This window comes from Chenopodium album, chromosome 1 (genome assembly GCF_948465745.1).
Source record: "Chenopodium album chromosome 1, dcCheAlbu1.1, whole genome shotgun sequence".
In the NCBI taxonomy this organism is placed as follows: domain Eukaryota; kingdom Viridiplantae; phylum Streptophyta; class Magnoliopsida; order Caryophyllales; family Amaranthaceae; genus Chenopodium; species Chenopodium album.
In genome coordinates, this window is record NC_137834.1 from 90365445 (window position 1) to 90393036 (window position 27592).

The 27592-nt window shown below is 36.8% G+C and overlaps 3 protein-coding genes across 3 annotated transcripts; all 3 read left to right on the forward strand.

Moving 5' to 3' along the window:
* Positions 1 to 2288: 2288 nt before the first annotated feature.
* On the forward strand, positions 2289 to 8748 carry LOC145562867 (MICOS complex subunit MIC60, mitochondrial-like). The gene is made up of 12 exons (XM_081623290.1): positions 2289 to 2486; positions 2752 to 2821; positions 3825 to 4538; positions 4919 to 5029; positions 5157 to 5309; positions 5500 to 5577; positions 5973 to 6065; positions 6152 to 6271; positions 6967 to 7044; positions 7205 to 7384; positions 7908 to 8009; positions 8176 to 8748. The coding sequence occupies exons 1-12, from the start codon at positions 2476 to 2478 to the stop codon at positions 8407 to 8409; spliced, it is 1944 nt and encodes a 647-aa protein (XP_081479416.1). The 5' UTR covers positions 2289 to 2475; the 3' UTR covers positions 8410 to 8748.
* Positions 8749 to 10159: 1411 nt separating this feature from the next.
* LOC145562877 (protein CELLULOSE SYNTHASE INTERACTIVE 1-like) lies at positions 10160 to 20246 on the forward strand. The gene is made up of 8 exons (XM_081623299.1): positions 10160 to 10480; positions 10931 to 11089; positions 11925 to 11998; positions 12659 to 15713; positions 15884 to 18428; positions 18797 to 19251; positions 19555 to 19671; positions 19755 to 20246. Exons 3-8 carry the CDS (start codon positions 11934 to 11936, stop codon positions 19893 to 19895), a joined length of 6378 nt encoding a protein of 2125 aa, XP_081479425.1. The 5' UTR covers positions 10160 to 10480; positions 10931 to 11089; positions 11925 to 11933; the 3' UTR covers positions 19896 to 20246.
* A 612-nt stretch (positions 20247 to 20858) lies between these two features.
* LOC145562888 (aspartic proteinase-like protein 1) lies at positions 20859 to 27379 on the forward strand. Its single transcript, XM_081623310.1, has 10 exons — positions 20859 to 21326; positions 22579 to 22717; positions 23466 to 23701; positions 23836 to 24066; positions 24184 to 24325; positions 24408 to 24478; positions 24571 to 24670; positions 26059 to 26119; positions 26208 to 26279; positions 26736 to 27379. The coding sequence occupies exons 1-10, from the start codon at positions 21046 to 21048 to the stop codon at positions 27008 to 27010; spliced, it is 1608 nt and encodes a 535-aa protein (XP_081479436.1). The 5' UTR covers positions 20859 to 21045; the 3' UTR covers positions 27011 to 27379.
* Positions 27380 to 27592: the final 213 nt, after the last annotated feature.

Consider the following 27592-nt stretch of genomic DNA (forward strand, 5'->3'; position numbering starts at 1 on the left):
AAACCCAAATCAAAAAGTTGGAAGTGTGGAGTGGAAAGACAGGTAGGTCCATGACAAAGTCGTAGTGAGGGAGGCGGAGGCAGCGGCGGCAGCGGCAGCGTATGAGGTTTTAGAATAGTCCAATGATGAAGATGATGTCCAGGAGAAGTATTATTTTGATTATCTCAAGGAGTTTGAGGGTGACGCGTGCGATGAACAGTTGGAATAGTTAATGGATTTCTAGTAGTTGATTAATGATTTGTTTTGTACTTTTTGTGTGTGTGTGTGTGTGGGGAAAGTAGTTGTTTTGTGGTGGTTGCAGAGAAAAATGGTGAGACGGTGGGCGGCGGTGGAGGCAAGGCTGTGCTTCAAGGGGGCATGTTGCTATGAGGCGGTTGGGGTAATGGGATAATTGGTTGGCACACGACAATGGTGGTTGGGTGGCTTGAAGATGGTGGCTGTGTAGATAGTGGTTTTTGGGTGGAGGATTTTTCAATAAAATAAATAAAGTGACTTGTTGTGAAGGTTGTAGGTAATTTGGCCTAATTAAAAATAATGTCATATAAAAGTTGACTTATTCATAGTTAATTAAAAGGTTGACTTATTTTGAGATAACCGCTAAAAGGTTGGCTTATTTTTGACAAATTTTCCTAATGCATTTATGGTTTTTTTCACTTTATTTTTTTTTTGTATATATTTCTTATACTTATTAATATCAACTTTGTACAGAGTATATGTTTAAGATAAAACAAAAGTGTATCAACATGTGTGTCAAGTTTAGCTATATCATATTGTCAACAACAAAAAAATAAAAAAATAAAAAAAAATAATAATAATTGTATTAATTAAACAACACGGTCATGTTCTAATAGGTGTAAACTGGGGAAGGGGTGGTTGTAAACAGTGGCGGATTTTGGGCAAAAAAGTTAGGGAGGTCAAGGTTTGATCCCCTCACCTCTTGTTCAAAAATATCAATATTTAACTAGTATGTCATAACTTTTTATATGCAATAAATAGACATTAAGTTACTTATAGTGCAACTCAAAAATACTTAAGGGGGTCAGACCCTTACCGGCCCAAACAAAGGTCCACCCCTGGTTATAAGGGATGTCGAAGGACAATTGGTAGCGGAAACGTTATTCATGTTGTGGAGATGGTGGATAGTGGAATAACTCTTATTCACTTATGGGTCGTTTGGCTCATTAAGCTGGAATTGATCGGTGTGGACTCTTACCAATCTAAAGTTGTTTGATTTAACCATTGAATGGATTCTCATACTTGAGAGGTGGTATGGATTGTGAATCCTTGAGGGGAGGTGGGTATGAGATTTTAAGGGAATGGGTGAAGTTAAAATCATCCAGATATGATATTCCATACTTGAATAGCTCAGCCAAATAAATAAAATTAATTCCAACCCATTCGAAGAAGTTAAACCAAATAGCCTCTTAGTTTAGCTCATATCAAAATATCATGTAATATGGTCACTCACCTAGTGGCAAGGTGGGAATGTGGGATACTATTTGTAATTCCGAGCTTGTTCATATAGGTTATTTCCCTCAAAGCATTATTTCTTTCACAGACTTGGATCTCAATTAATTACATAACATGGCTATCTTTATTAAAAAAAATAAAATAAAATATAACTTCATTGTTATTTCACTACACTCAAATTGTTAACCACTACTTCAAACGCTACCATTAAATAGGATCATAGTGTTTTTGTTGTACTCCCTTGATATTTAATGTATACCAATGTAAAATTTTAACGGATAATATTTTTAATTATCAATAAGTAAAAAAATTAAAATTATAACAATTGAATATTAATAAACTATTTATTGAGATGATTCCATATACTCACAAGATTGTATATATTATTATGAATAATTATATAATGGCAAAAGCTAACGAATGTCTTAGGGGCGTTGGATAAGATAACTAAAAGTATAAATATTGACTAAAATGAATATTAATTACATCGATCAATGCGTGAATTTGACATGCATTCCTAAATTACTACCACTTTAGAAATTATTTTAAATGCTTATGTAACGCCGTCAACAAATTCGTTAGTCAAAGTGAACATGTATGCCAAATGAATAATGCAAAAAATCAAAACGTTTAGTAATTTCATATTTAGGAAAAAAAAAGGGGAATTGAACAGAATCACTTACGGCTTGTTCTCTCCATATTATTTTCAGTTCAATTCAATTCTTAATTTCCTTCTTTTATAAAATATTCCGTTTAATTTAGTTCACTTAACAGCCCCTAAATTTTTCTCACATTCCCAAAAAAAAATAAAAAAAAAATAAAAAATCGGAAGGGCTACCCTTCCATCAGCAAGCTAAAAAGCTTTTCAGTTTCGAGTCTTCTTGCGTACAAGGTTCTTCCAATTTGAGTCCCCAAAGATAATCTGTGAAGATCGCTCAGTGATTTCAATTATTCAAATCCCCAAAATCTAGGGTTCTTATATGTGTTAACTTGTTACCTTTGATAATGTTGCGAAGGTACGATAGAAATTTTGGTGTTTTTCTTCTCTTTTGTATTTCAATCTTAGTCTCTAATATCAATTAGCTTTCATTTTATTAAGTAAGGCTCTATTAACTTTAATTCGCCCAATTTTATTTCACTATCTTCGAATTTTGTGCTGTTTTTGATGTTATCTCTTAGTGAAATTGTGTTGAAGGGTCTTGCATTTTAAAGCAATTTCTAGTTGATGCATATGATTTTGACTATCAATGTCGATTTTAGTTGAAGATTGTATGTTTGCAGGTCTGCTTTGGCTCTTTCGCGTCGTCGATCGTTCATTGGGAGAGTATCAAGGCAGTCTTCAACTCCTCAGGCAAGTCTATAATTTTTGCCAAGCTGTTTGTATTTGGGTCAGCAATGTTGAATATCTTGGATTAGTGCAGGTTTTACTCCCTTTGTTCTGTAATGTAGAGTATTTAAGGCTGGAAGTACAATGTACTCGTAATGAGTAGCTGTTAATTATGGATTTATTAGTTCTGAAATGACAAGTTCTATTGATTGGAACAGCCCCTTTGAATCGTTGCATTCGGGTAATTCGATGGTAATAGGGGAATATAAGGGTGGGAACCGGGAATTAAGGGTGTTAGTAATTGGAAAGGATCAAACCTTAGATTTTCTAATATGGGTTTATATAATGGAATAGAGGGAAATAGGGAATTGATAAAAGGGTATTTGTTTTGTTTAAATTGCTATTATCTTGTTATTACGAGTCATTTTGGCCATGAGCAAGCCCTGGATTGGTTGGTTGAAAGTATTGGATGTCCAATGTAGGTATATGGCATATCTGTTGTATTCCTTTTAATGGCAAAGCTACAAGTATAAGAGAGGAGGGGTTGGGGGTGGAGAAGAGTGGATGGGTAGAGAAGTTTTTGTTTGCAATTGATGATGGTGATGATTAATTAGTTAAAGGATGGAAGATAATTTGTTTTTGCTTGTATAGTTTAAAATTTAACGCTTAATTCATTTTATTTGGAGTTGATTTGTGCATTGTTTAGGGTGTAAAGGGGGAAAGGGAAGGTGGACTCATGACAATTGTGGTTTGTGCTATTATATATTTGGTATAGATTTCTATTTATACATTGCTCTTACATAAATAAATGGTATACTCGTCAAAATATCATATGTAGTAAATCAAAAGGCATTATATGCCCCTTATAAAATATGATTTGTATCAATATGGGTATGCCATAGCTGTACCATGTTAGCTTGTATTGCTTTTTATGTAATTGACTTGTATTATTTGAATGTGCTTAGTCATTCCTGTTGGATAGTGAAACATAGTGACTGAACTCTTTGAATTTTCTGACTTTGAGCAGATACATTCATCTGTATACCCTAGGAGGGAATTTTCCTCTATTCCTCAGCAGAATGCATCTCCGGGTCCTAGCTCAAAAACCAAGCCAATTGGACTTTTTATCGGAAGTGTTGCCTTTGGTGCGTGCTTCTATGCAGCTTATTCCAGAGGATATATTAATGTTTTATTAGGCCAGAAGGAGCAGAATTCTGATCAATTGAAGGTTGACAATGGGAAGTCACCAAAAGGTGATGAAGGCCTTGGTTTCCAAAACAATAAAGATGCTACACCTGTACATACCAGCAAAGACTCTGAAATTCTCAATCATCATGTGAATGATGAGACTGAAAGACAGTCCACCATGGACCCTATTGGAGATTCTGGCAAATATGAAGGTGAAAATGATTCAATTGTCAAAGATTTATCAGAATTGACCAATGAAGCATTTACTCATGCCAAGGAGGAAGATTTGCCAAAACATTCTGGTGATGAAATTGCAAAAGGAGAACAATTGTCGAAATCTTCTCTGGAGGAAACAGCAAAGGATGAATATTCAAGCTCTCAAAAACCTTTTGCAGATAGTGCAGACATGAATTCTTCAGGGGAGAAATCTCACTTTGAGCAGCATGAGACCGATGTAGACCGGCCGACGATTACTAATGTCGATGCTGTTCTCCAAGGAAACAATACGGATAAAGACGACATAACAGAGCTCAAACCACAAAATGAACCTAAGGTATGTTCTTGTTTCATAATTAGTCTTAACTCTCTTGTGCTTGAATCCATGCTTTGTAGGACTCCAGCAGTCCACGTAGGTTGTTGATGGTGTATCTTGTTACAATTAAATGTGTTGAAAATTTGTTATGTACTTATGTGTATGTGTTCATTCATCCTTATGCTGTTCTTTTTCATCATTCCTTCCCTGTTAAGATTTTATAGGACGAAAGATTTTTCTCAAAATTTAGTCACATATAAAGAAATGTATCCTGGAAATATATTCATATATATGAAGGAAAAGTCTCTAGCCTTTTGTTGTTGTTGTTGTTGTTTTTTATTTTTTAATTTTTTTTTTTTTAAAAAATATTTGTTCCTGTAAGTTGAAGTCATCCTTTCCAGGTGGAGTCATCATCATCCCTTTTAGATACATATCATCTGGAAGACAAGGTTGATGATGGAGCTTCAACCACAAGTGGGCATGCCAGTAATAATTCGTCTCCTTTGGAAGAGGTATACATATTGGATACATCTTAATTTAGCGCTATTATTATTGTGTTATTGTGTATGATTTATGTGAACATTTATGGTGTTTCAATGCTTGTTCTGTTTCTAATTACTTGGGCTCTTGTGATTCAAGACTTCATCCAGTGCATTAGGAGATTCAGAAGATGCTTATGTATCTAAGGACGGAAAGCTGATTTTGGATTTCCTGCAAGCCATCCATGCAGCTGAACAAAGGCAAGCTGAGCTGGATGCACGTGTCTTTGCAGAAGAAAAGAGGACAATGAAGGTGATATCTCTCGTAAAATTCATATAACAGAGCTCTTATATTTGGATTAAGATGTTAATAGTGCTGATCACCTGTTCAGTCAAGTGTTGATAATTCTACTCTATTTCTTTTGGCAAGATAAAGTTAATTCTGTTAACTATTGCTACATTTGTCCTGATTATGGTTTTCATTATTTTCATGGAAAATGTAGGACAAATATGAAAAAGAGCTGAAGGATGCAAGGGCGAGGGAACTCATGTATGCTGAAGAAGCAGCTATGTTAGAAAAGGTTATTATGATTTCTATTTTAGGCTTGTATTATATGGCTGTTCTGTTCTTATTTTGCAATTGCTTTGCACTAGACAGAGCGTGTGTTTCTATTTTATGCTTAGCTGTTACTGTTAATTAATAAATGTGTTACTGCTGTGTGCTGTAGCCTTAGGGCCTTCTGTTTAGGACCTTTATTCAAAAAAAAAAAAAAAAAAAGGCAAGTACAACCACTGTATTTATTGATGTGTTGGTGATGAACATTGCCTGAAAAGTAATAATTAGGAATTTATTTGTGCGTTCTGTTTGGCCTCTTTATTATGTCCACTTTGTATTACTGATTGTAATGTTGTTTAAATAATAATTTGGATTTTTTCTTCTGTCTGTCTTACCCTTGATGTAATCATTGACTTGTAGGAGGTAAATAAAGAAAAAGCTAAAGCTACTGCAGCCCTAAAGTCACTTCAGGAAAGGGCTGAAGAGAGGTTAAAGATGGAACTTGAAGAAAAGGTGCAATATTTAATCTTCTACTGCGTTTCATTGCAATGAAGCAATTGTCAATTTCTATATCTGGATAATTATCTTGTGCATTGCAGGAAAGAGAAGCAGAGTTAAAACAGAAAGAAATCAAGGATCTCGCCAAAGCTGAACTAGCTGCATCAATTGCTCGAGAAAAGGCAGCGCAGATTGAGAAGATGGCTGAAGCAAATTTAAATGTATGTAAGCGGCTTTTTGCTGCTATATATATTCTGTAAATTTATTGAAACATGAAGATGTTTTAAGGTTCAGATTCAATGATGCTGATAGGTGTGCACAAAAAGTATGTCAGATGCGATTTTTGATAGCTTATACAGAGCATATTTTAAGCTAGTTTCTCCGTATGCTTTTGATTTAACTAACTGTTGTGTGCACTCCTGACAGTACTTGGTATGGATCAAAACGAACATACTACGTAATTAATTTGATAGACAATTTAATTACTCCTGAAAAAATGGAAGTGGTTCTTGAGTCCTATAAATAATTTTTTGACCCAGTTCCTTCTTGCTCGGGAAAGGGAAGATCTATTAGATTCTGTATGTTTTTTTAGTTGTAGATCTGCATCTTTAGAAGACAAAGTTATCCTGGACTTCTAATTAATGGTGTTTATTACCATATTAATGTATTGGAGACTCCAAGAAAGTCCTATTTTGGCAGTTTAAAATTGTAAAATAGGCTTCGGAAACTCTTTTGTTAATTTGTTAGTTTGTTACTGACGTGCATGTTGATGTATTTTGTGTATGTAGTAATTTCTGTACTAATTGGAAGCACTTCTCAAATGTGTATGTTCTCCTGCTAGTATCTATTTCGTGTTGCAATTGATTATAGCTTCTTAAGACAAGGGTATATGTAACTGGTAACCTTACTTTTGCAGATAAATGCCCTGTGTATGGCATTCTATGCAGGATCTGAAGAGGCTCGTCAAACTCATTCCATGCACAAGCTTGCTTTGGTAATGTGCTTGATTCCACTTCTTCTTTTTTTTTCTCCTCCTATTGTTTCCTTCTCCTGGTAGTGGAGAATAGAATTCAGCATATATATCTTCACGTGCTGCTTGATGAGAAAATTATATGCTCTACTGGCCCTTGATCTATGTACTCTGTCATGTTCAGGGTGCACTTGCATTGGAAGATGCACTATCAAATGGGCTACCAGTTCAGTCAGAATTAGATGCATTGCATGTGTGTGTAGATAATGTTGATAAGGACCCATTATTGCAGTTGGCCCTATCATCTATTCCTGAAGATGTTCGCCTTCATGGCACCGATACTATTCTACAATTAAATCGGAAGGTAACTTTCACTGTGTGTTTGGTTAATACATTTGGGGGGGGGGGGGGGGGGGGGAGGGGGCAGAAGGAGAGGAAGAGGAGATGGAGAGGAAAGGGGGAGAGTGCTTCTCTCCCATATTTTTTTTTCTTTTTTTTTTTGACGAGCTCCCATATTTTAATTTCAACATTGGAAGGATTTGGTTTATTATATGCAGAAAGAAAATGGCTCCCTCTGTTCCTCTTCACTTTTTATTTTATTTTTATTTTTTTATTTGTTATTTGTTATTTGTTATTTGTTATTTTTTTTATTTTTTATTTATTTATTTTTTATCTAAAAACAATGTAAAATGGATATCCCTTCTCTTCCTCTCTACAATGTCTTTTTTTGAACAGTAAGACTCAACTTTTGGATCTGTTTGCATATCACCGAGGTCTGGGGAGAGTTTCAATGCCATGTGCTTCCCTCCCTATTTTTCTTTGGATGTTAGCATAATAGCATGTCCATTTCTCTTCTTACTTTATTTTTCATTTGTATATATATGCAGTTTGATGACTTGAAAGGGACATTGCGGCACTTCAGCTTAATTCCACCAGATGGTGGTGGTATTTTGGCACACTCATTGGCTCATGTAGCATCCTTTTTGAAGGTGCCAATCCTAACATTAAACATTATGCTGGCCGATACTTCCCACAAGAAGGGATGATATAAAAAAAAAAAAAGAAAAAATTATGTGCAGAAGCATTTTGCTATGACATTACTCTTTTTTCACTAGTGTACCTCACATCATTTTATTTTTTATCATTAATTTTCAGGTCAAGGAAGCTGATCAATCTGGGGATGGTATTGAGTCTGTTTTAAATAAAGCTGAGAGCCTACTAGCCCAAGGGAAGCTCGCAGAGGCAGCTGATGTGCTTGAAGATGGTGTCAAAGGCAGCAAAGCCTCTGAAGTTGTAGGTGACTGGTTGAGAAGAGCTAGAAACAGAGCCATTGCTGACCAAGCATTGGTTCTCATTCAGTCTTATGCTGCTTCTATCAGCCTTACGTGAAGTTGTCCTCACTCCTCACCAACCCTGAAGACTCACTGAAATAGTGAGTCATTTGTAGAAGACGAGTGTTTGATCATGATTTCTTTCATTTTTGAGAAAATAACAAAATAAAACAATTGTACTTTACACAGGTGCTGTATAAGGCTGCAAAGAGTTTTGTGTAGACTCACTGAAATTCTCATGTATCATTACAGTGTAACCAACATGTAATCAGTGCTGCTGGTTGCGATTCAAGAAAAGGGAAAAGAATGAAGTTTTGATTCTTATCAGTATTATTCCCTCCTTTTGGTTGTTAGTTCTGTTTATTTTGTTTAGTATGAAAGAACAATGTTTCAGGTAGTTGTATTCTTGCTGTCAACTATAGCATCATCACAGAGGCGACTGAGACTGAGTGACATGATGAGATGGGATAACTTGTATGGTGAAGTATAGCTTTCTTTGTTCTGGTGAGTGACATTGACAGGCGACTCAGTCCATGAGTATTAGTTGAATGCTTACATACTGTTTTTGACTGAAATTAACAATGCAGTATTAGTTGTGAGCTTGTGACTGCCAGTGTTGATATTTGATAAATTGCTTGCCATGCTTGGTATTTTAGGGACCTGAATGGTTTTCATCGTCGCTCCGAGTTTTGGGTTTTCAGTTTTGTTAGGGAAACCAGTGGTAACTTGTCATGAATTTTTCTGGCTGTAATTTCTCCTATATTTAAGAGGGTTTGTACTTACCATGAAGCAAAAATGATTAGGCTGGAAATCGTTGATATTGAGAATTAACAATGTTATAATACATAGATTAATGAACTTTTTAACGTGGTTGATTATTATTAAACAAAGGTCGAAGCATGATTAGCACGTGAAATAGTGCAGTTGACAACTTTAAGTTGGCTGGAACACTATTATGTCAATTGTGGTAGCGGTCTAGCGGACAAAATTGTTGGAAACCATATTGATTTTGTTTGTCATTAGCTAAACTTAAATGGTGGCAAATCAACTTCATTTGCAAGTAATTACTAGTAAGTTGTTATACTACTGTACTATTAAAAAATAATCATTTATTTAGATTTTGTTTTGCAATTGGAATGTAGCAACTCGTTCTACAATAATGACTATTGATTACCCACAAAGGAATAAAAACGACTTGTGATTGAACTTTATATTTTCAGTTACATTAACGGCTCATCATCATAGGACGGAGGGGTTATGAGGTATTCGTAACATTCAAGCCATCATCAAGTTTACTTAATAACTACAATATGAAAAAATGGACATGTATACACTAGATGTCTAGTACAGTAATAAACTTTTATTTTTGGAATTAAAGCAAAACAGTATGAACTTCAACAAAATTATGACTAATAAGACTCCTTTACTACAATCACTTACAACATATAATAACTTGCCTTTATGCTTTATCCTGAGGAATATGTGAAATACGTTCATACAATAATATTCATTACAGTACTATTTATGCAAATCTCATTTAGTAAACTTTTGTAATTCACAAGACAATAAACAATCATATCAAATCTTCTTTTTTTGTGTGTCCAACTACCTTTTATAAGATTTAGACAGAAGTTTTTAACCCATAATCTTCTCTAAAGTGGTAAAATATTTTAGAAGCCGATTAGTAATTACTTGTAAGTGATTCGACATTAAATTTAATTTAATTTAATACGAGTATAAAACAAAATTGGCAAAACGAAAACCAAAATTATAGGAAAAATAATTTAATCATAGAAAAAATAATTATAATTGCAGACATTCGGATGGTGTCGGTGGCGTTTCTGTAAAACTGAAAGCTCAAGCTTCTCTGTCAGTAGTCTTTTCTCCCACTCGTATGCATGTGTGTTTCTTCAACTACACCCCCCTTTAAACTTTTTAATTTAACTCCAATTAATTTTCTCTAATTTCAGATTCTCTCTTTCTCTCTCCTCTTTTTTTCCCACTTTCTCTCTCTAAAACCTCTACTAATTTGGTTTCTCTTGTTTGTTACGCAACAAAGTTTTTCATTATTACTACTACTAGTGGATGCTTCATTTTGCTACTTCCTCATTTTCTCACTCTCTCTCCAGGTTTTTACTCTTCTGCATTCAATTCATTTCAATTCCTTGTAATTTCTTCTGATCTGCTTATTTTTACTCAATTTGTGTTTGATTTTGTTTGTTTGATTATGCTTGTATTGATTTTGATTTTGTTACTGCATTTTTTGCATAATTCAATGATTAAGTTCGATTTTAGTGATGAACTTGCATGATTTTGATGCGAAATGCGGCTCAATTTACTCGATCTACTTGCTTTTGATTCAGATTTGAATTAGTTCGTTTGATTTTCTATTGAATTTTGCTTCCTTTTTATTGATTTTGGTTTGATTTGTGATTTTTTGGTTTAATTTGATTGGCGAAGTAGTGGAAATACCTAAAAATTAATGTGAATGAATAGGATCTGGAATTGATACTGTTTGAGTGATGATGATGTTACTGGAGTTTACTTACTGAATTATTTTATGTTGCTGGACTTTACAGGATGCTTCTAGATTAAACGCAGATTCTGCATCTGGAGAGAGACAGCTGAAGCTAATATCTGCATCTCTGTGATTTATTTTAAAGCCTGTCAAGCTGGCGGCCGCGACTGCTTGGAGGTTTGCTGGCAGCAATGGCAATGGCCATGCTGCCAATGATCTGGTAATGCTCCAACTATATTTGTAGTTTGGACTGAAATGCTGGTGTCAGTGAAATTAAGAAGTTTGTTTGCAGATCTGTTATGACTTCTAGTTTGTTATGTATGGGCACACTATTAAGTCCATTGTGGCACTTGTCAGTGTTGTGAACTCTCACTTTTTCGTGGCTGTTTTTTGTGGCTGCATTACTGGTTTGCATAATTTGATTTCTAGCAACAAGGATTATGGTTCGATTTACACCATCTTTAATTTGATTGGAGCCTTTTGTTCTTGTGTAACATTAACAATTATGCTTTGATGTGCTGGCGGTTGTTATACTACATCAAGTTAGTTATTGATCTTGCCTGCATATACCTTTTATTATCGAGGCACACTAGATTTCTGATTTTCACAATTTTGTTTCTGACATACATGATTCAGGTTCTTTAAATGGAGTTTTGGACAGAATAATTGGTCTTATGATTTGGGTACACCTGTATAGGAGTGTAATATTGTAAGAATGATATAATCCTGAAATTCGGTTTCTGCTGACGTTGATAATGAAGAAATAGTTGAATGTAGTAGTAATTGTATTTTTGAAAGTTACTACTTCAAGCTAGGACTGTTTGATATAATATCAACTCATGACAGATGCCATAGTGGGATATATGATCTTGAGGTCATAGGCGTTGAAACCTATTCATTGTTTCCCTGTGTCTATCTTTCTAAACTTGTTCAACAGTTTAAGTTAGTTAATTTTGTCCAGTTATGTCATCAACTCTGTTGTTTTTCCTTACAGAGAAAGTACCAATTTTCTTGTTTCTAACGTCTGTTGCTACTAAATCTTTTGATTTATGCAGGAAAGAAATATGGATGGAAAAATCCAAAATTCAGAACCTTCATCCCCACGATCGGTTACAAAAATGGGATTGAGGTTAGTAGCTTCATCTTTTTTAAAAAAAATTATGTTGGACTTGTTCATTTAATAGGAAGGGATCAAGGGTAAAGAACTTTCCACTTTTAAACATGCATTTTCTTAGACATATAAGATCCTGCGGCTTGCCTTATGCTCATGTTATAAACTAAATCTCACTTGGTTAGTTGGTTGAGTGAAATACCAAAACGTCATATTATCTCATTGTGAATGTAATTTGTAAGCAAGATTTTGTGATGAAGTGAAATAATATATCTTTCACTACCACAGAGACAAGTATACTGTGGTTTACAAAACAATGTATATTATTCATTTAGCGTCATATGAGATGTACAGAGAAAAAATTGGTTAAACTCCTGTTTCTAGTAGTTGAACTGACTAGAGAAGTTTAAGTAGTGTTCTTTTGTCTGAGAGCATCACTTTTCTTTTTCTGTAGTTTTGATGGTTTCCTCTCAAATGTTTAATTTGGGTTATAACTGCTGACATAAGCCCTTTGTCATCCCTTCTCCTGGGTTTATGTATCAGGAGTGTCTCTTGAACTATCAGAGAAGTGTTTAGTGATTGAAAAAAAATTGAACAAGTAAAATATTTTAAGTTCTTGCATTTGATGGCACTAATAACTGGGATTTTGATATTTTGTCCTTTAATTTCAACGTGTAGAGACCGTACAACTAGTATGGAGGATCCAGATGGGACACTAGCAAGTGTTGCCCAATGCATTGAGCAGTTGAGGCAGAATTCTTCCTCGTTTCAAGAGAAAGAGTTTTCTTTAAGGCAGTTGCTGGAACTCATTGAAACACGGGAAAATGCGCTGAGTGCTGTTGGATCTCACTCACAGGCAGTCCCAGTGCTTGTTTCTCTTTTAAGGTCAGGGTCGCTAGTGGTCAAAATTCAAGCTGCTCGTGTATTAGGGTCCCTCTGCAAGGAGAATGAACTGAGGGTGAAAGTTTTGCTAGGTGGTTGCATACCTCCTCTGCTTGGGCTTCTTAGGTCCAGCTCCTCTGATGGTCAGGTTGCTGCTGCAAAGACCTTATATGCAGTCTCTCAAGGTGATGCAAGGGATCATGTTGGCTCGAAAATTTTCTCCACTGAAGGGGTTGTACCAGTGCTATGGGGACAGCTAGAGCGAGGGCTGGAAGCTGGGAAATTGGTTGAAGAATTATTGACTGGAGCTTTGAAAAATCTTTGTGGAAGCACAGAGGGATTTTGGCCAGCAACAGTGCGAGCTGGAGGAGTAGATATACTTGTGAAATTGCTGACAACTGGACAGCCTGGTACTCAAGCAAATGTGTGCTTTCTTCTTGCTTGTATGATGATGGAGGATGCATCTATTTGCTCTACTGTCTTGGCTGGCGAGGCAGTCAAACAACTCCTGAAGTTGTTAAAATCTGGTAATGAAGCAGCTGTCAGAGCAGAAGCTGCGGGTGCTCTAAAATCTCTTTCTGCTCAGAGTAAGGAGGCAAGGAAAGAGATTGCTAACAATAATGGCATACCAGCTCTCATAAATGCTACCATTGCTCCGTCAAAAGAATTTATGCAAGGAGAGCATGCCCAAGCATTGCAGGAAAATGCGATGTGTGCTCTGGCAAACATATCAGGTGGGTTGTCTTCTGTCATATCCAGCCTTGGAAAAAGCCTTGAATCTTGCACTTCACCAGCACAGGTTGCTGATACTTTGGGAGCTCTGGCTTCGGCTCTTATGATATATGATCAGGAAGCTGAATCTACAAAAGTTTCAGACCCTCAAACTGTTGAACAGACATTGATTAAGCAGTTTAAACCTAACTTACCTTTTCTCATCCAAGAGCGCACCATCGAGGCACTTGCCAGTTTGTATGGGAATTCTGTACTTTCAAGAAAACTTGCAAATGCAGATGCTAAGCGGTTGTTGGTTGGTTTGATCACAATGGCTTCAAATGAGGCTCAGGATGAGCTGGTAAAATCACTGTTGAAGATTTGTGATAATGAAGGTAGTCTCTGGCATGCACTTCAAGGGCGTGATGGTGTCCAGCTACTAATATCCCTTCTTGGATTGTCATCAGAGCAGCAACAAGAATGTGCTGTTGCATTGCTTTCCCTTCTTTCAAATGAGAATGATGAGAGCAAATGGGCTATTACTGCAGCTGGTGGAATACCGCCGCTAGTTCAGATTCTGGAGACTGGTTCTGCCAAAGCCAAAGAAGACTCTGCAACTATATTGGGAAACCTGTGTAATCATAGTGAAGATATACGAGCATGTGTTGAAAGTGCTGATGCTGTTCCTGCTCTCCTGTGGTTATTGAAGAATGGGAGCTCAAATGGGAAAGAGATTGCAGCCAAAACATTGCATCATCTAATCCACAAATCTGATACATCTACCATCAGCCAACTCACTGCACTTTTAACCAGCGATCTTCCTGAATCTAAAATTTATGTTCTGGATGCATTGAAAAGTATGCTGTCTGTGGTACCCCTTAATGATATTCTGCGGGATGGTAGTGCTGCGAATGATGCTATTGAGACTATGGTTAAAATATTGGGTTCTGCAAAAGAAGAAACCCAGGCAAAATCCGCCTCTACTCTTGCTGGAATCTTTCATATTAGGAAAGATTTACGCGAGAGCAGTATTGCAGTTAAGACTCTCTGGTCAGTAACAAAGCTCCTGAATTCAGAATCAAATAAGATGATAGTTGCAACCTCTTGCTGTCTTGCTGCTATATTTCTGTCAGTAAGGGAAAACCCTGAAATTGGTTCTGTTGCTAGAGATGTTTTGCCTCGGCTACTTGTTCTTGCAGGTTCTTCTGTTCTTGAAGTTGCAGAGCAGGCAACATGTGCACTTGCAAATCTCCTATTGGATGATGAACTTTCAGAAAGAGTGGTGCCTGAAGAAATTATTTTACCTGCTACAAGGGTTTTGCGTGAGGGTACACTTTCTGGCAAAACTCATGCAGCAGCTTCTGTTGCTCGTCTTCTGCATAAACGTCTGATCGATGATGCTCTATGTGACTGCGTGAATCGTGTTGGTACTGTTCTGTCTTTAGTTTCCTTCTTGGAGTTGGCCAAGGATGGCTCCCTTGCCACATCAGAAGCATTGGATGCCCTTGCATATCTGTCGCGAGCTGGAGTTCCTGGTGGAAAAGTCCGACCAGCATGGGCAATTCTAGCAGAGTCTCCAAGCCGGATCACTCCAATAGTTTCATGCATAGCTGATGCTGCTCCAGCATTACAGGATAAAGCAATTGAGATATTATCTAGGCTTTGCCGTGATCAGTTAGTTGCACTAGGGGAGATAATTTGTAGTTCATCTGGCTGTATTGAATCTATTGCTAGAAGAGTTATTAGTTCTAGGGACACAATTGTTACAGTTGGGGGTGCTGCACTCCTTTCTTGTGCAGCAAGAGTTAATCATCAGAGAGTAGTGGAGGATCTGAATGACTCAAAATTATCTACTTATCTCATACAGGCTCTGGTGGAAGTGGTTACTACCTCTCAAAGCTCACTGGAAGATCAGGAGGATAATGAGCTGGAGGCACTGCCAGTGTGCATTTGCATTCAGTGGGTTACAGAAGAGGGAAGGGATGCCGAAGCCACTCCTGGCACGAAGGTCATGTGTGGTCCCAATATTGCTGTGTGGTTGTTGTCTATACTTGCTACTCATGATGAGAAAAGTAAACTTGCTATCATGGAAGCTGGAGGAATTGAGGCTGTCACAGAGAAAATTTCACTGTTTACTCAGGTAATGCTTTTACTCAGTTTAATAATGGGATTTTATGTGCTGGTAGATTTGATTTTCTGTTGGGCTGAATTATATCATTAAATGTTCATTTGTATGTTGATTTTTTTCCTTTTCTTTGAGTGAGGATTTGCATAAATAATTCCTTGATGCCTTTGTTATATATGTTGCAGACTGACTATATTGAAGATAGTAGCATATGGACGTATGCTTTATTGCTGGCGATTCTGTTTCAAGATAGAGATATCATACGAGCAAATGCAACCATGAAATCCATTCCAGTGCTTGCAAATTTGTTGAGGTCGGAAGAGCCAGCTCACAGATATTTTGCAGCACAAGCATTGGCCAGTCTAGTCTGTAACGGTAGCAGGGGAACTCTCTTATCTGTTGCAAACTCTGGTGTAGCTGGCGGGCTTATTGCTTTACTTGGCTGTGCTGACGAAGATATATACAATCTCTTGAAATTGTCGGAGGAGTTTTCTTTGGTTCGTTATCCTGATCAAGTGACGCTAGAAAGATTGTTTAGAGTTGATGACATTAGAGTTGGAGCTATGTCTCGGAAAGCAATACCTGCCCTTGTGGATCTCCTTAAACCAATTCCTGATCGTCCAGGGGCACCATTCCTTGCTCTTGGGCTTCTCACCCAGCTTGCGGTTGACTGTCCATCAAATAAGATGGTGATGGTAGAGTCAGGAGCACTTGAGGCAGTGACCAAATATCTTTCACTTGGTCCTCAAGATGCAACTGAAGAAGCTGCTACTGATTTGTTGGGCATTCTCTTTAGTAGTGCTGAGATATGCAGGCATGAATCTGCATTTGGTTCAGTAACCCAGCTTGTAGCTGTCTTGCGCTTGGGTGGAAGGGCGGCTAGATACAGTGCAGCCAAAGCGCTGGAAAGCTTATTTTCTGCCGACCATGTAAGAAATGCAGAAACAGCTAGACAAGCTGTGCAGCCATTGGTGGAAGTTTTAAGTACTGGCTCGGAGAGAGAACAGCATGCTGCAATTGCAGCACTGATCAGGCTGTTAAGTGAAAATCCTTCTAGAGCCCTAGGAGTGGCTGATGTTGAAATGAGTGCAGTGGATGTTCTTTGCAAAATTCTGTCATCAAATTGTTCAATGGAGTTGAAGGGTGATGCTGCTGAGCTGTGCTCTGTTCTCTTCACAAATACAAGAATCAGGTCTACAGTAGCTGCAGCACGTTGTGTTGAGCCATTGGTCTCTCTTCTAGTTACAGAATTCACCCCTGCCCAGCATTCAGTTGTTCATGCTTTGGATAAGCTCTTGGATGACGAGCAATTGGCTGAACTAGTTTCAGCTCATGGTGCAGTCATTCCTCTTGTTGGCCTTCTATACAGCAGGAATTACTTGCTTCATGAGGCTGTTTCAAGAGCTTTGGTGAAGTTGGGAAAAGACAGACCTTCTTGCAAGACGGAAATGGTGAAAGCTGGGGTCATCGAAAGCATACTTGACATACTCCATGAAGCACCTAATTTTCTCTCTGCCGCATTTGCCGAATTGCTACGGATATTGACAAATAATGCCACAATTGCCAAAGGCCCGTCGGCAGCTAAAGTGGTTGAGCCACTTTTCATGTTGCTGTCACGATCAGACCTTGGCCCAGATGGGCAACACAGTGCTTTACAGGTTCTTGTTAATATTTTAGAACATCCGCAGTGTCGTGCCGACCACACCTTAACCACTCACCAGGCTATTGAACCTGTTATTCCATTACTAGACTCAAATGTACCGGCTGTACAACAGTTGGCTGCTGAACTTTTATCCCACTTATTGTTGGAGGAGAATTTGCAGAAGGACTCCTTGACACAACAAGTTATTGGTCCACTTGTAAAAGCTCTTGGATCTGGGATACACATTTTGCAGCAGAGAGCAATTAAGGCTCTTGTTGGTATTGCACTTATTTGGCCAAATGAAATCGCAAAGGAGGGCGGTGTTATTGAGCTATCCAAGGTGATATTGCAAGTTGAGCCACCACTTCCTCATGCTCTGTGGGAATCTGCAGCCTCTGTTTTGTCTTGTATTCTGCAATTCAGCTCAGAATTTTATTTGGAAGTGCCCATTGCTGTGCTTGTAAGATTGCTTCACTCTGGTTCAGAAAGTACTGTAACTGGAGCATTGAATGCTCTTCTGGTTTTGGAAAGTGATGATTCAACTAGCGCTGAGGCCATGGCTGAAAGTGGTGCAATTGAAGCTCTGTTAGAACTTCTTAGATGCCATCAATGCGAGGACACTTCTGCAAGATTGCTTGAAGTGTTGCTGAATAATGTAAAAATCAGGGAGTCAAAAGCTGGCCGATCTGCTATCTTACCTTTGTCTCAATATCTTTTAGACCCTCAAACACAAGGTCAGCAGGCAAGGTTGTTGGCTACTCTGGCTTTGGGTGATCTATTCCAGAATGAGACTCTAGCCCGTTCTGCTGATGCCGTTTCAGCTTGTCGTGCCCTGGTTAATCTACTTGAAGATCAGCCTACTGAGGAAATGAAAGTGGTAGCCATCTGCGCCCTTCAGAATCTTGTGACATACAGCCGAGCAAATAAAAGAGCAGTTGCAGAAGCCGGTGGAGTTCAAGTTATACTTGATCTGATTGGTTCCAGTGATCCAGAAACTTCAATTCAGGCAGCTATGTTTATTAAGCTTCTCTTTTCCAACAATACAATCCAGGAGTATGCTTCCAGTGAAACTGTCCGGGCTATAACTGGTAAATTTCCTGAACTCATGGTAAAAGTTGCTAGTACTCTTGTTAAAATGTTTGAGTTACCTCGGTCTTTGAACAGAGAAAAATCTTGGGTAATCTAGTCACCTTGTTGTCTACTTGCTGCAGTCCCCTTTTGTTTGCTCTCCACTACATTGTGTCATTATGCTTGATCCTTCTTTGCTTTAAACATGTCCACCTTGAAATCTTCAAAATTAAATTTAGAATACATTCAGTGGTCCCAAACTTTGGTGACGCAATGAGTGGAGGGAAAAAGGGAGTGATGTCAACTTTTCCCTTGGCAATTTCTATTATCAGCATTAGATGGTTATCCATTTATAAAGTTCTGTTTTTGACTAGTTTTGATCTTGCAGCTGCTGTTGAAAAGGATTTATGGGCCTCTGGAAATGTAAATGACGAGTATTTGAAAGCCCTGAATGCACTTTTTGGCAACTTCCCACGTCTAAGAGCCACTGAACCTGCTACCCTTAGTATACCACACCTAGTGACCTCACTCAAAACAGGCTCAGAGGCAACTCAAGAAGCCTCTTTAGATGCTCTCGTTCTTTTGAGACAAGCGTGGTCAGCATGCCCTGCAGAAGTATCTCGTGCTCAATCTATAGCTGCTGCAGATGCAATTCCTTTGCTGCAGTATTTGATCCAATCTGGCCCTCCTCGTTTCCAAGAGAAGGCTGAATTTCTGCTGCAGTGTTTGCCTGGAACTCTTACTGTAATAATCAAGCGTGGAAACAATATGAGGCAATCAGTGGGAAACCCTAGTGTATTTTGCAAGCTTACATTAGGGAATACTCCACCCAGACAGACAAAGGTAAGATTCAACTTAGTTATTTGCTAAACCTTTTCTTCTTTTCTATATTTAATCAATAGTTTTGATTATAAAGACATTGACCAGCTGGCTATTTAATACTCCATACATTCATTTGAGACTGGTTACTCTCGACATTGGTAAAAAAATCATCACATAACTTGCATTAGTACTTTTAGTTTGTGCATATTTTCAACATATCTTTGTCATATTATGGGATGTACGGGAGTAGCTTGTTTCATCGCATTCAATCCGACCTAGTGTTTTTTCGTTTTGCTATCAGCTAAACCCTGCTTGTTTTGACAGGTTGTGTCAACTGGTCCTGCCCCAGAATGGGATGAGAGCTTTGTATGGTCGTTTGAGAGTCCTCCAAAGGGCCAGAAACTACACATTTCTTGCAAAAACAAGAGTAAAGTAGGAAAGGTAAATGAGCATTTTAGAGGACATTGAATAACATCATTTGAACCATGATTGTATTATTTCTTACCTCAATATTGCTTTTGCAGAGTTCATTTGGTAAGGTGACAATCCAGATTGATCGAGTAGTTATGCTGGGAGCAGTAGCTGGGGAGTATACACTACTACCTGAAAGCAAGAGCGGTCCCTCAAGAAATTTGGAAATTGAATTCCAATGGTCTAACAAATAGCAGGATCCTCCAATTACCCCTCATTAAATTTTTTTTTTGCTCGAGCTACAAAGATAATGATATTACACCTGCGTAAGGGCTGGTAATATAATACTTACCTATATTGTGAGACTAGCTCTCTGTGAGATATCTTCTTCCTACTATTATTCTTTTGTCGATCAACTTTTTGCCCTTAAATAGTGTTGGTCGTGGTCGTGTACATAGTATTGTCGAGATTGTATTTGTAGTATACCTGTGTTTTGTTTGTAGTATACATGTTTCTTGACATTATAATCATTGATTCGTGCATTCTTTTGTAAACTGAGTTGAAAGACACTGTTAATAATGTAACAGTTTTTGTTTAGGGGATTACTTTTCTATGTTAGTGGCGCCACATGATTTTCGAGGCAAACAGACAAAGGATGACCACAAAAATTGCCATAGGAATATAGGATAGCAAGGATCATCATACGTTCATTCTGTATGCTGTACCACGAAATTGAAAAAAGTTTTTTTTTTTTTTTTTTTCTTTGTTTGGTATTCCAAGCTCCACTAAATCCTGCTTCAACAAAAATCCTAAATTGAGATAATACAGTGATACAGATACCAATTTAAAAGCAGTAACACTTTAATCCAACTAAAAGTAAACATGAATTTCGAAAGATCTTTACTTAGGCCGTCTTGAATGAATACGAACATGCTTGACCTCAGGAATACGAGAAAGCAATGTCACTATTCCATCACCACAACTTCGCACTTACAAGGATGCTACAGTATACGAGTATCAAATTATCAATCACATGATAGATCTTAAAAATAAATAAAAAAAAAAAATCTAAACGATAGTGATGTGTGCTAAGGAAAATGACAATTCCTAGCTTACCCTTTCCATAATTAAATAGGTCCAACAAAACAATAAAGCAAAATTAAAAAAAAGGTGATTTGGACTTGGGAATTACGATACACATGGTTGACGGAGCGTAATTAGCGTAAACACCTCTTTTTTGTTTTCTCTCTCCTCTTTTTTTTAAACACACTTTTTATCACTCCTCTTTCTCACTCACTCACTCTCTACTCAGTACTGCTCATTTCTCCTCCTTCACTTCGATTTATTTCCAGATCTCTGCAAAACCCTAGATTAAGAATTCATTTCATCGATTAATCGCCGAAAATGGCGAAGAAATTAGCTCTATTGTTATGGATGTTGTTGATTTTGATTATGATTAGAGAGAGTAGTATGATGTATACATCCAGATTAGTGCACCGATTTTCCGACGAGTTGCGAGGGTTTTCCGGTAAGAAATTGTGGCCGGAATTTAAGAGTAAGGAGTATTATCAGAGGTTATCGATCGGCGATTTTCAAAGGCAGAAGATGAAAATCGGTCATCAGCATCAGTTGGTTTTTCCTTCTCAGGGTAGTCAAGCTCAGTCTTACGGCAATGAACTTGGTTGGTATGTCAATTTTTATGCTATAATTGTTATTTTCTGCTTTAATTTTGTCTGATTTATAGTTAATTAGATGGAAATTTCTGTTTCTAGGGAATTCATGTATTAGTTTATATGCTGTGATATGTACTCACTCTGTTCCACTTTAATATGCCACATTTAATTATTAGTCATCGTGTTTAAGTAAATGATTGAAATAACTTGGTTATTCTTCGAATGTTTACAATTGTTGATAACAAGCATCTAATGATGATACTCCGCTTTGAACTCTTAAAATAGTACTAAGAGTTGATACTTATTAGGTGCCATATGAAGAAGACTTGATACAGACATACATTATGAAGATTGTGGCATATTAAAGTGTGACGGAGGAGATTTTCTAATTGCCGGAATTAACAATGGCATAATCACATTTACTATTTTAGGGCTTTTGTAAAAAGTTGTCACCTTATCGAATATATTTTGGGATGCCCTTGTAGTATATATAACTTCTATAATCAGAACAACATTATACTAGCTCTCCCGCCGTAGGTAATTTTCCATTGGCTTAACCCCACATTAGTGAGGATATGACATCGTTTCGCTAGAAAACTTTACTGAGTCATTACCACACTATTTTTTCATGATTTCACTATATACAATCGTTAATCATTACTATTTTAAGTAATCTGATGGCTATTGTCAGTATGTGATATTTTAGGGCATTACATTATTTCACTATATGTTATTCTTCCTTGACTATTTGTTATTGTTTTAAATTCTCAACTGATCACAATTTAGGGCATTACATATTTACATTATTTTACTATAATTAGTGTAATGAGAGCTTAGAACCTTAAATATTACCACATTTTTTCCATTGCTAAATCCAAGTAAGGATATCTTAGGAAGCATTATAGCTCCTCTGTTAGTAGTGTATTACAACTTTGGGGGATAAAGCTTACCAAAGCACAATTTCCCGTGATATCTTGAAAGTATATATCGAGACTAATCTAATGAAATCCTACATGATTATGCTTTTCCTCGCATATAAATCACAATAGATGGTTAGAGGGGAGCGTGTATGTTGTGTAATAGTCCAGATTAAATTGTTTATGATTAATTTAGGACGTCTTTAATAGTATATATGACAATATTCAGTTATTAGCACATTGAGGGGAGTGATGAATGGACATTTCTACATAATTTTGCAGCAGTCTAGTTAATGTGGTTATGCTTCCGGTGTTTATTATTTGAATTATGAGCGGTTCATTTGCAGGTTATACTATACTTGGATTGATATAGGAACACCAAATGTATCTTTTATGGTTGCCTTGGATGCTGGTAGTGATCTACTTTGGGTTCCATGTGATTGTGTCCAATGTGCTTCTCTCTCGGCTACTCATTATGACAGTTTGGTATGCTTTTTTATTCTTTCTGCCTGTATTCTTTTGTTTTCTTTCTGTTTATTTTCTTCATTTACACACACACACACACACACACACACACACACGCACATATATATAATAAATAGTTCTAGAAATGGTTTTATGTAGAGTATCTTATAAGTTTTAAGCCATTATAATACAGATTATATTGATTTCAAAAGATAATCTCCTTTATCTTAATTCATGTTCTTTCCACATTAGAAAATATAAGTTTAAAAAAGAATAATTATGTTCGCATAAAGACTAGTAAGTTCATATTTGGGCTACCAAGTTCATTTTATCACTAGAAGCAATTAGTGATAAGTTCATTGGTTTAGGTGAGGGCTAATAAGTTCGAATTAGCTCTAATAAGCTCAATAAGTTGAGATAAGGGAGACTCATGTGAAAAGAGCTTGAATTCTCTTCTTAAACTGAATAATATTGAAAAGAATGAGTAAATAGAGCTGAAGGGCGGTGTTTGAAAGAGAAACTGAAAGAATTTGACACCATTACCAATGAAAAGGCTGATAAGGATTAAGGAGTATGTGACTTGCCAACCTGATTTGAACACTTTTATTTACTTGCAAAATTTTTGTTTTATAAATTTTGCTGTTGTAATACGATTTATACCTGTGCTTTGTATGATTAGTACCTGCTAATACTTGGAACAGTGTTAGCACTTATTTCCAGTGATTGATTGGCAGGTGCTCCTTGGTCTATGGGGGCATCTATTATGCAGGATAAGAACCTCAACGAGTACAACCCAGATAGCTCAAATTCCAGTAAGCTTCTGACTTGCAGCCATCGGTTATGCGCACAGCAGGAAAACTGTAAAAGTCCCACTCAGTCATGCCCTTACAGTGTCCAATATTTTTCGGAAAATACATCAAGTTCGGGCCAGCTTGTTGAGGATGTATTACATCTCTCATCTAGCAGTAATAGCCCATCAAGTATAAAAGCTTCAATTATATTTGGGTATGCTCTGATAATTGATTTTGGGTCTGATATTTCTTATTACATACTTCGTTTAACTTGCTAGATATTTGTTAATTGCTGCTATGTCCAGGAAATTTGAACGCCATCTTTATGGGCTGTTTGATCTTGTACAGGTGTGGTAAGAAGCAAAGTGGTGTTTATCTGGAGGAGGGAATTGCTCCTGATGGTCTGATGGGTCTAGGTCCTGGGGACATTTCTGTGCCAAGTCTTCTTGCAAAATCTGGATTAATTAGAAACTCTTTCTCATTGTGTTTTAATGAAAATTTTTCTGGGAGAATATATTTTGGTGACCAAGGACTCAATACCCATCAGTGGACTCCATTTCTGCCTTTAGATGGAAAATAGTATGTTTCTTATACTTAATATACTATCTCCTCATTATATAGACCAGAATCTTGTTGGACTAATACACTTGTGTTCATTGGTGTTGGCTCTCTTTCTCTCTGCCCTCTTCTATTCAGTTCAACTTATGTTGTCGGCGTGGATTCTGTCTGTATTGGGAAGGGCACTTGTCTCAAACAAACAAGTTTCCATGCTGTTGTTGATAGTGGGTTTTCTTTCACTTATTTTCCAGCTGATGTGTATAAAAAAGTTACTCAGGAGGTACTTATTGTCTGTAATTCAAATTTGAATTCTAGTTTAGTTATAGATGATTCAGTGTTGAAGCAAATGCAATATCTGACAGTTTGACAAAGAAGTTAAAGCTGCTAGAGTGAATTATGATGGATCTCCATGGGATTATTGTTACAAGTCAAGGTTATTTTATGTGACATCTTAATAATTCATTTCTTGGACTCTGTTTTATTCTTTGTACATTTGACTAGTCTAAAATATTCTTGTTGAAACAGTGGAGATGATCTGCGTACTTATCCTTCTCTGGAGCTGATGTTGCCATCTGACCAGAGTTTTGTTGTCCAATATCCTATGTACACTGTCAATGGAGATCAGGTTGGTATCTCATTACCTCCCCTTCTTCTTCCCTGCTCCCCTAAAAATATCTGTGATCTTCAAATTAAGGAAAAAAGAATAATATCTGCTGAGTTACATTCTGTAGTTACTAGGATAAAATTACGCTGCTGGAAGTCGTTTAAAACTGAGTGAAGGTGTGCAAATCAATTTATTTTATAATAGGGATTAGCATCTCATTTCTGAATGATTCAGTGTAGTATAATATTATAATATATAATAATTGCTGATTGTTTCTAGTTATCCCAAGTTCCTATTTCCGAAGCTGTGTTGATTTTGGCTTCCATTGTTGGGTATCTGTAATCTTTCTTCCAAGATTCTTTCTCAATATGCTGCTAGCATATAGACCATAAATTTCGAATTTGCTTGTTTTCACTTGAGTCTATTTATTCAAGTCTCATGTTTATGTGAACAAAAGTAGCTATTCGTATGAACTTGAATTTAGCTTCAACTTTTACCATTGTTGTTTCTTTTGAAGAATCTGTATGATTTGGCACAAACCACCCTAAGAAATGAATAATTTCATTCAGGTCCGACATTTTGGGCATAATGAAGGCTTGGGTTAAGGTAGCTTTAATTAATGTCTGAGAAAGAACGGAAATTTACTATTCTGTATGAGGATTAATAAAAGTACACCATGAATCGATTCAAAGAGACAAGCAAGCTAGCTAAAACGATTTGTTAGCTTATTGCTATTAAGTTTGCTTGGTTTGGTTGTTTTTTAATAATTTGTCAAAGTTTGCATTGGCTGAGATGAAACGCTAACCAACAACCTTATCAAAATTCATTACCAAAGCCTTTAAATTTTTTTTACAACATGTGCTTGATTGGTCTCACTCATCTCAGTAGCTTATTGCTTATAAGTTTGTTCGGTTTGGTAGATTTTCAATAACCTGCCAGATTTTGGGTTAACTGGAATGAAATGTTTATCCAACAAACTTGTCATAATTCAACATCAAAGCCTTTTTATTTGATGTGGGCTTGATTGGTCTCAGACTCTCAGTAGCCTGCCCTGTGCTTGTGTTTTTTTTAATTTACTTATTTCTCTGCTCTAGGTTGTGTCCTTTAGTAAAACTATTTTGAAATAAGCATATCAGTAACCATTATCCAGAGCTATCTCCTTGTTGAAGATTGGACTCGCTATATTACTGTCCATTGAAGCATGTTCTTTATATGTGAACTCTTATTATATATAATGTCGATGGATATCATTGATGTGATTTGTAAATCTTGCTAAGATATTAAATCCGCGGAACCATGATTATCTTTCAGGTTATTGTTCAATATCATAGCTATGAATTGAAGCATCTTATATTCCTACTTTCCTGAACCTGATGGCCTTGCTAAGTTATTGGGATGCTATGCTGCAGGGAATTGTGGGATTTTGTCTTGCTGTAGGACGTGCCGATGGAGATATTGCAATTATTGGCCGTAAGTGGAGGCCTGTTTGATTTTATAATTACTTTAACATGCATTAACAGGTATGTTTCTTATTTGGAATTAAAATATTATTTTGCAGAGAACTTCATGACAGGATATCGCATGGTGTTTGATAGGGAAAACATGAAACTTGGCTGGTCTCATTCCGATTGTAAGTATTTAATGTTTGAAGTCTAATGCTTTAATTTGCAATCTGCGTTGGTGAGGCCCTATGGAGTTTTGCATTTGGTTTCTTTATCATGGTTTATAAAGGGATCTTTTATCATCTACTTATTGTTTCACGTGTCTCCTGCAAAGCTCTGTCTTTCTGAATGAAGGTTGATTGCTCTTTAGCTGATCTTTTATCAATGATAGGTTGATAGCTGATTGTTCTTCCTGACAAGTTTTTGCTACGAGTATGTGTTGATATATAAACTTGCTTTTATGATGCTTGAACAAGTTCTTAGGGAAAGAAGGATGTGTCAAGGCATAAAGCTTCATTAATTACGTGCTCAAATTAATCTACTTTCAATGTGGCCTGCTAGATTTCTTTGCTACTACTGGCTGAAGTCAGGAAATGCATAAGAATAAAAAAAATAATCTAATTACACCTGTGGCATATCTGTAGGTCAAGATCTAAGCAATCAGAACAAAACGCCATCAATGCCACCAACAGGGGGTAAACCACCTAATGCATTGCCTAGTAATGAACAACAGAGCATTCCTGGTGCACAGGCCGTGTCTCCTGCTATTGCTGGCAGGACTTCTCCCAAAACCTCTGCTGCCTCAGCGATGCATCCACCATTTTCATCTTGGATGCTGCTTTCCGTACTAGCTATCTCGATCACGACCTTTCATCCACAATGGTATTTTGAATCAGTAATTTTTCTACACCTGATGTAAATACCATCCATGCATTTATATCATATCGATCCAATGCCTTTACATTTTTCCCTATAAGTCATTGGATCTGTAGTATACCTGTATCACTCTTGCCTCCCACTTAGGTCTTCTATAATTCTCGATTAAAGCCGTGTATATATAGTTAGTATTTTTTCTCTCTAGATGGAGCTATGTTATTACTAGGTTCTCTTATATACAACTGCTTATTCATAGAATTTTGAAACTTCGTATGGAGTATATAATGAGCCTTTTTTGTGGGTTGTGGAACATCGGTTTCTGGCATTTGTTGAATTTACTTGCTCAATGCCGCATTAGACATTAACTAGTGAAATCAAGCTAAGAATTCAAAAGCTTCATGTGTACCTTTGATTAAAGAATCTTACATTCATTGTAGAACGAACTGTAGATATTTTTGACATTTCTTAATTAAGTTCTTTGTTTGTATGAGTTTTGTAGGTAATTTGACATTCTCTCATTTATAATTGTTGATAAAACAAGACGTACTTCCCAGCTACATCAAAATTTGTTATATATATTTGAGTGCACGATCTTATTTTGATGATTAAAGGATGATTATTGCTC

Coding starts and splice junctions, on each gene's coding strand:
- LOC145562867 (XM_081623290.1), top strand. Junction 4,539..4,918: donor AACCACAAAATGAACCTAAG/GTATGTTCTTGT, acceptor CATCCTTTCCAG/GTGGAGTCATCATCATCCCT. Junction 6,272..6,966: donor TGGCTGAAGCAAATTTAAAT/GTATGTAAGCGG, acceptor TTACTTTTGCAG/ATAAATGCCCTGTGTATGGC.
- LOC145562877 (XM_081623299.1), top strand. CDS start 11,934: ATGGATGGAAAAATCCAAAATTCAGAACCTTCATCCCCACGATCGGTT. Junction 11,999..12,658: donor GTTACAAAAATGGGATTGAG/GTTAGTAGCTTC, acceptor TTCAACGTGTAG/AGACCGTACAACTAGTATGG. Junction 19,672..19,754: donor ACAAGAGTAAAGTAGGAAAG/GTAAATGAGCAT, acceptor TTGCTTTTGCAG/AGTTCATTTGGTAAGGTGAC.
- LOC145562888 (XM_081623310.1), top strand. CDS start 21,046: ATGGCGAAGAAATTAGCTCTATTGTTATGGATGTTGTTGATTTTGATT. Junction 24,326..24,407: donor ATAAAAAAGTTACTCAGGAG/GTACTTATTGTC, acceptor AATATCTGACAG/TTTGACAAAGAAGTTAAAGC. Junction 26,120..26,207: donor AGATATTGCAATTATTGGCC/GTAAGTGGAGGC, acceptor ATTATTTTGCAG/AGAACTTCATGACAGGATAT.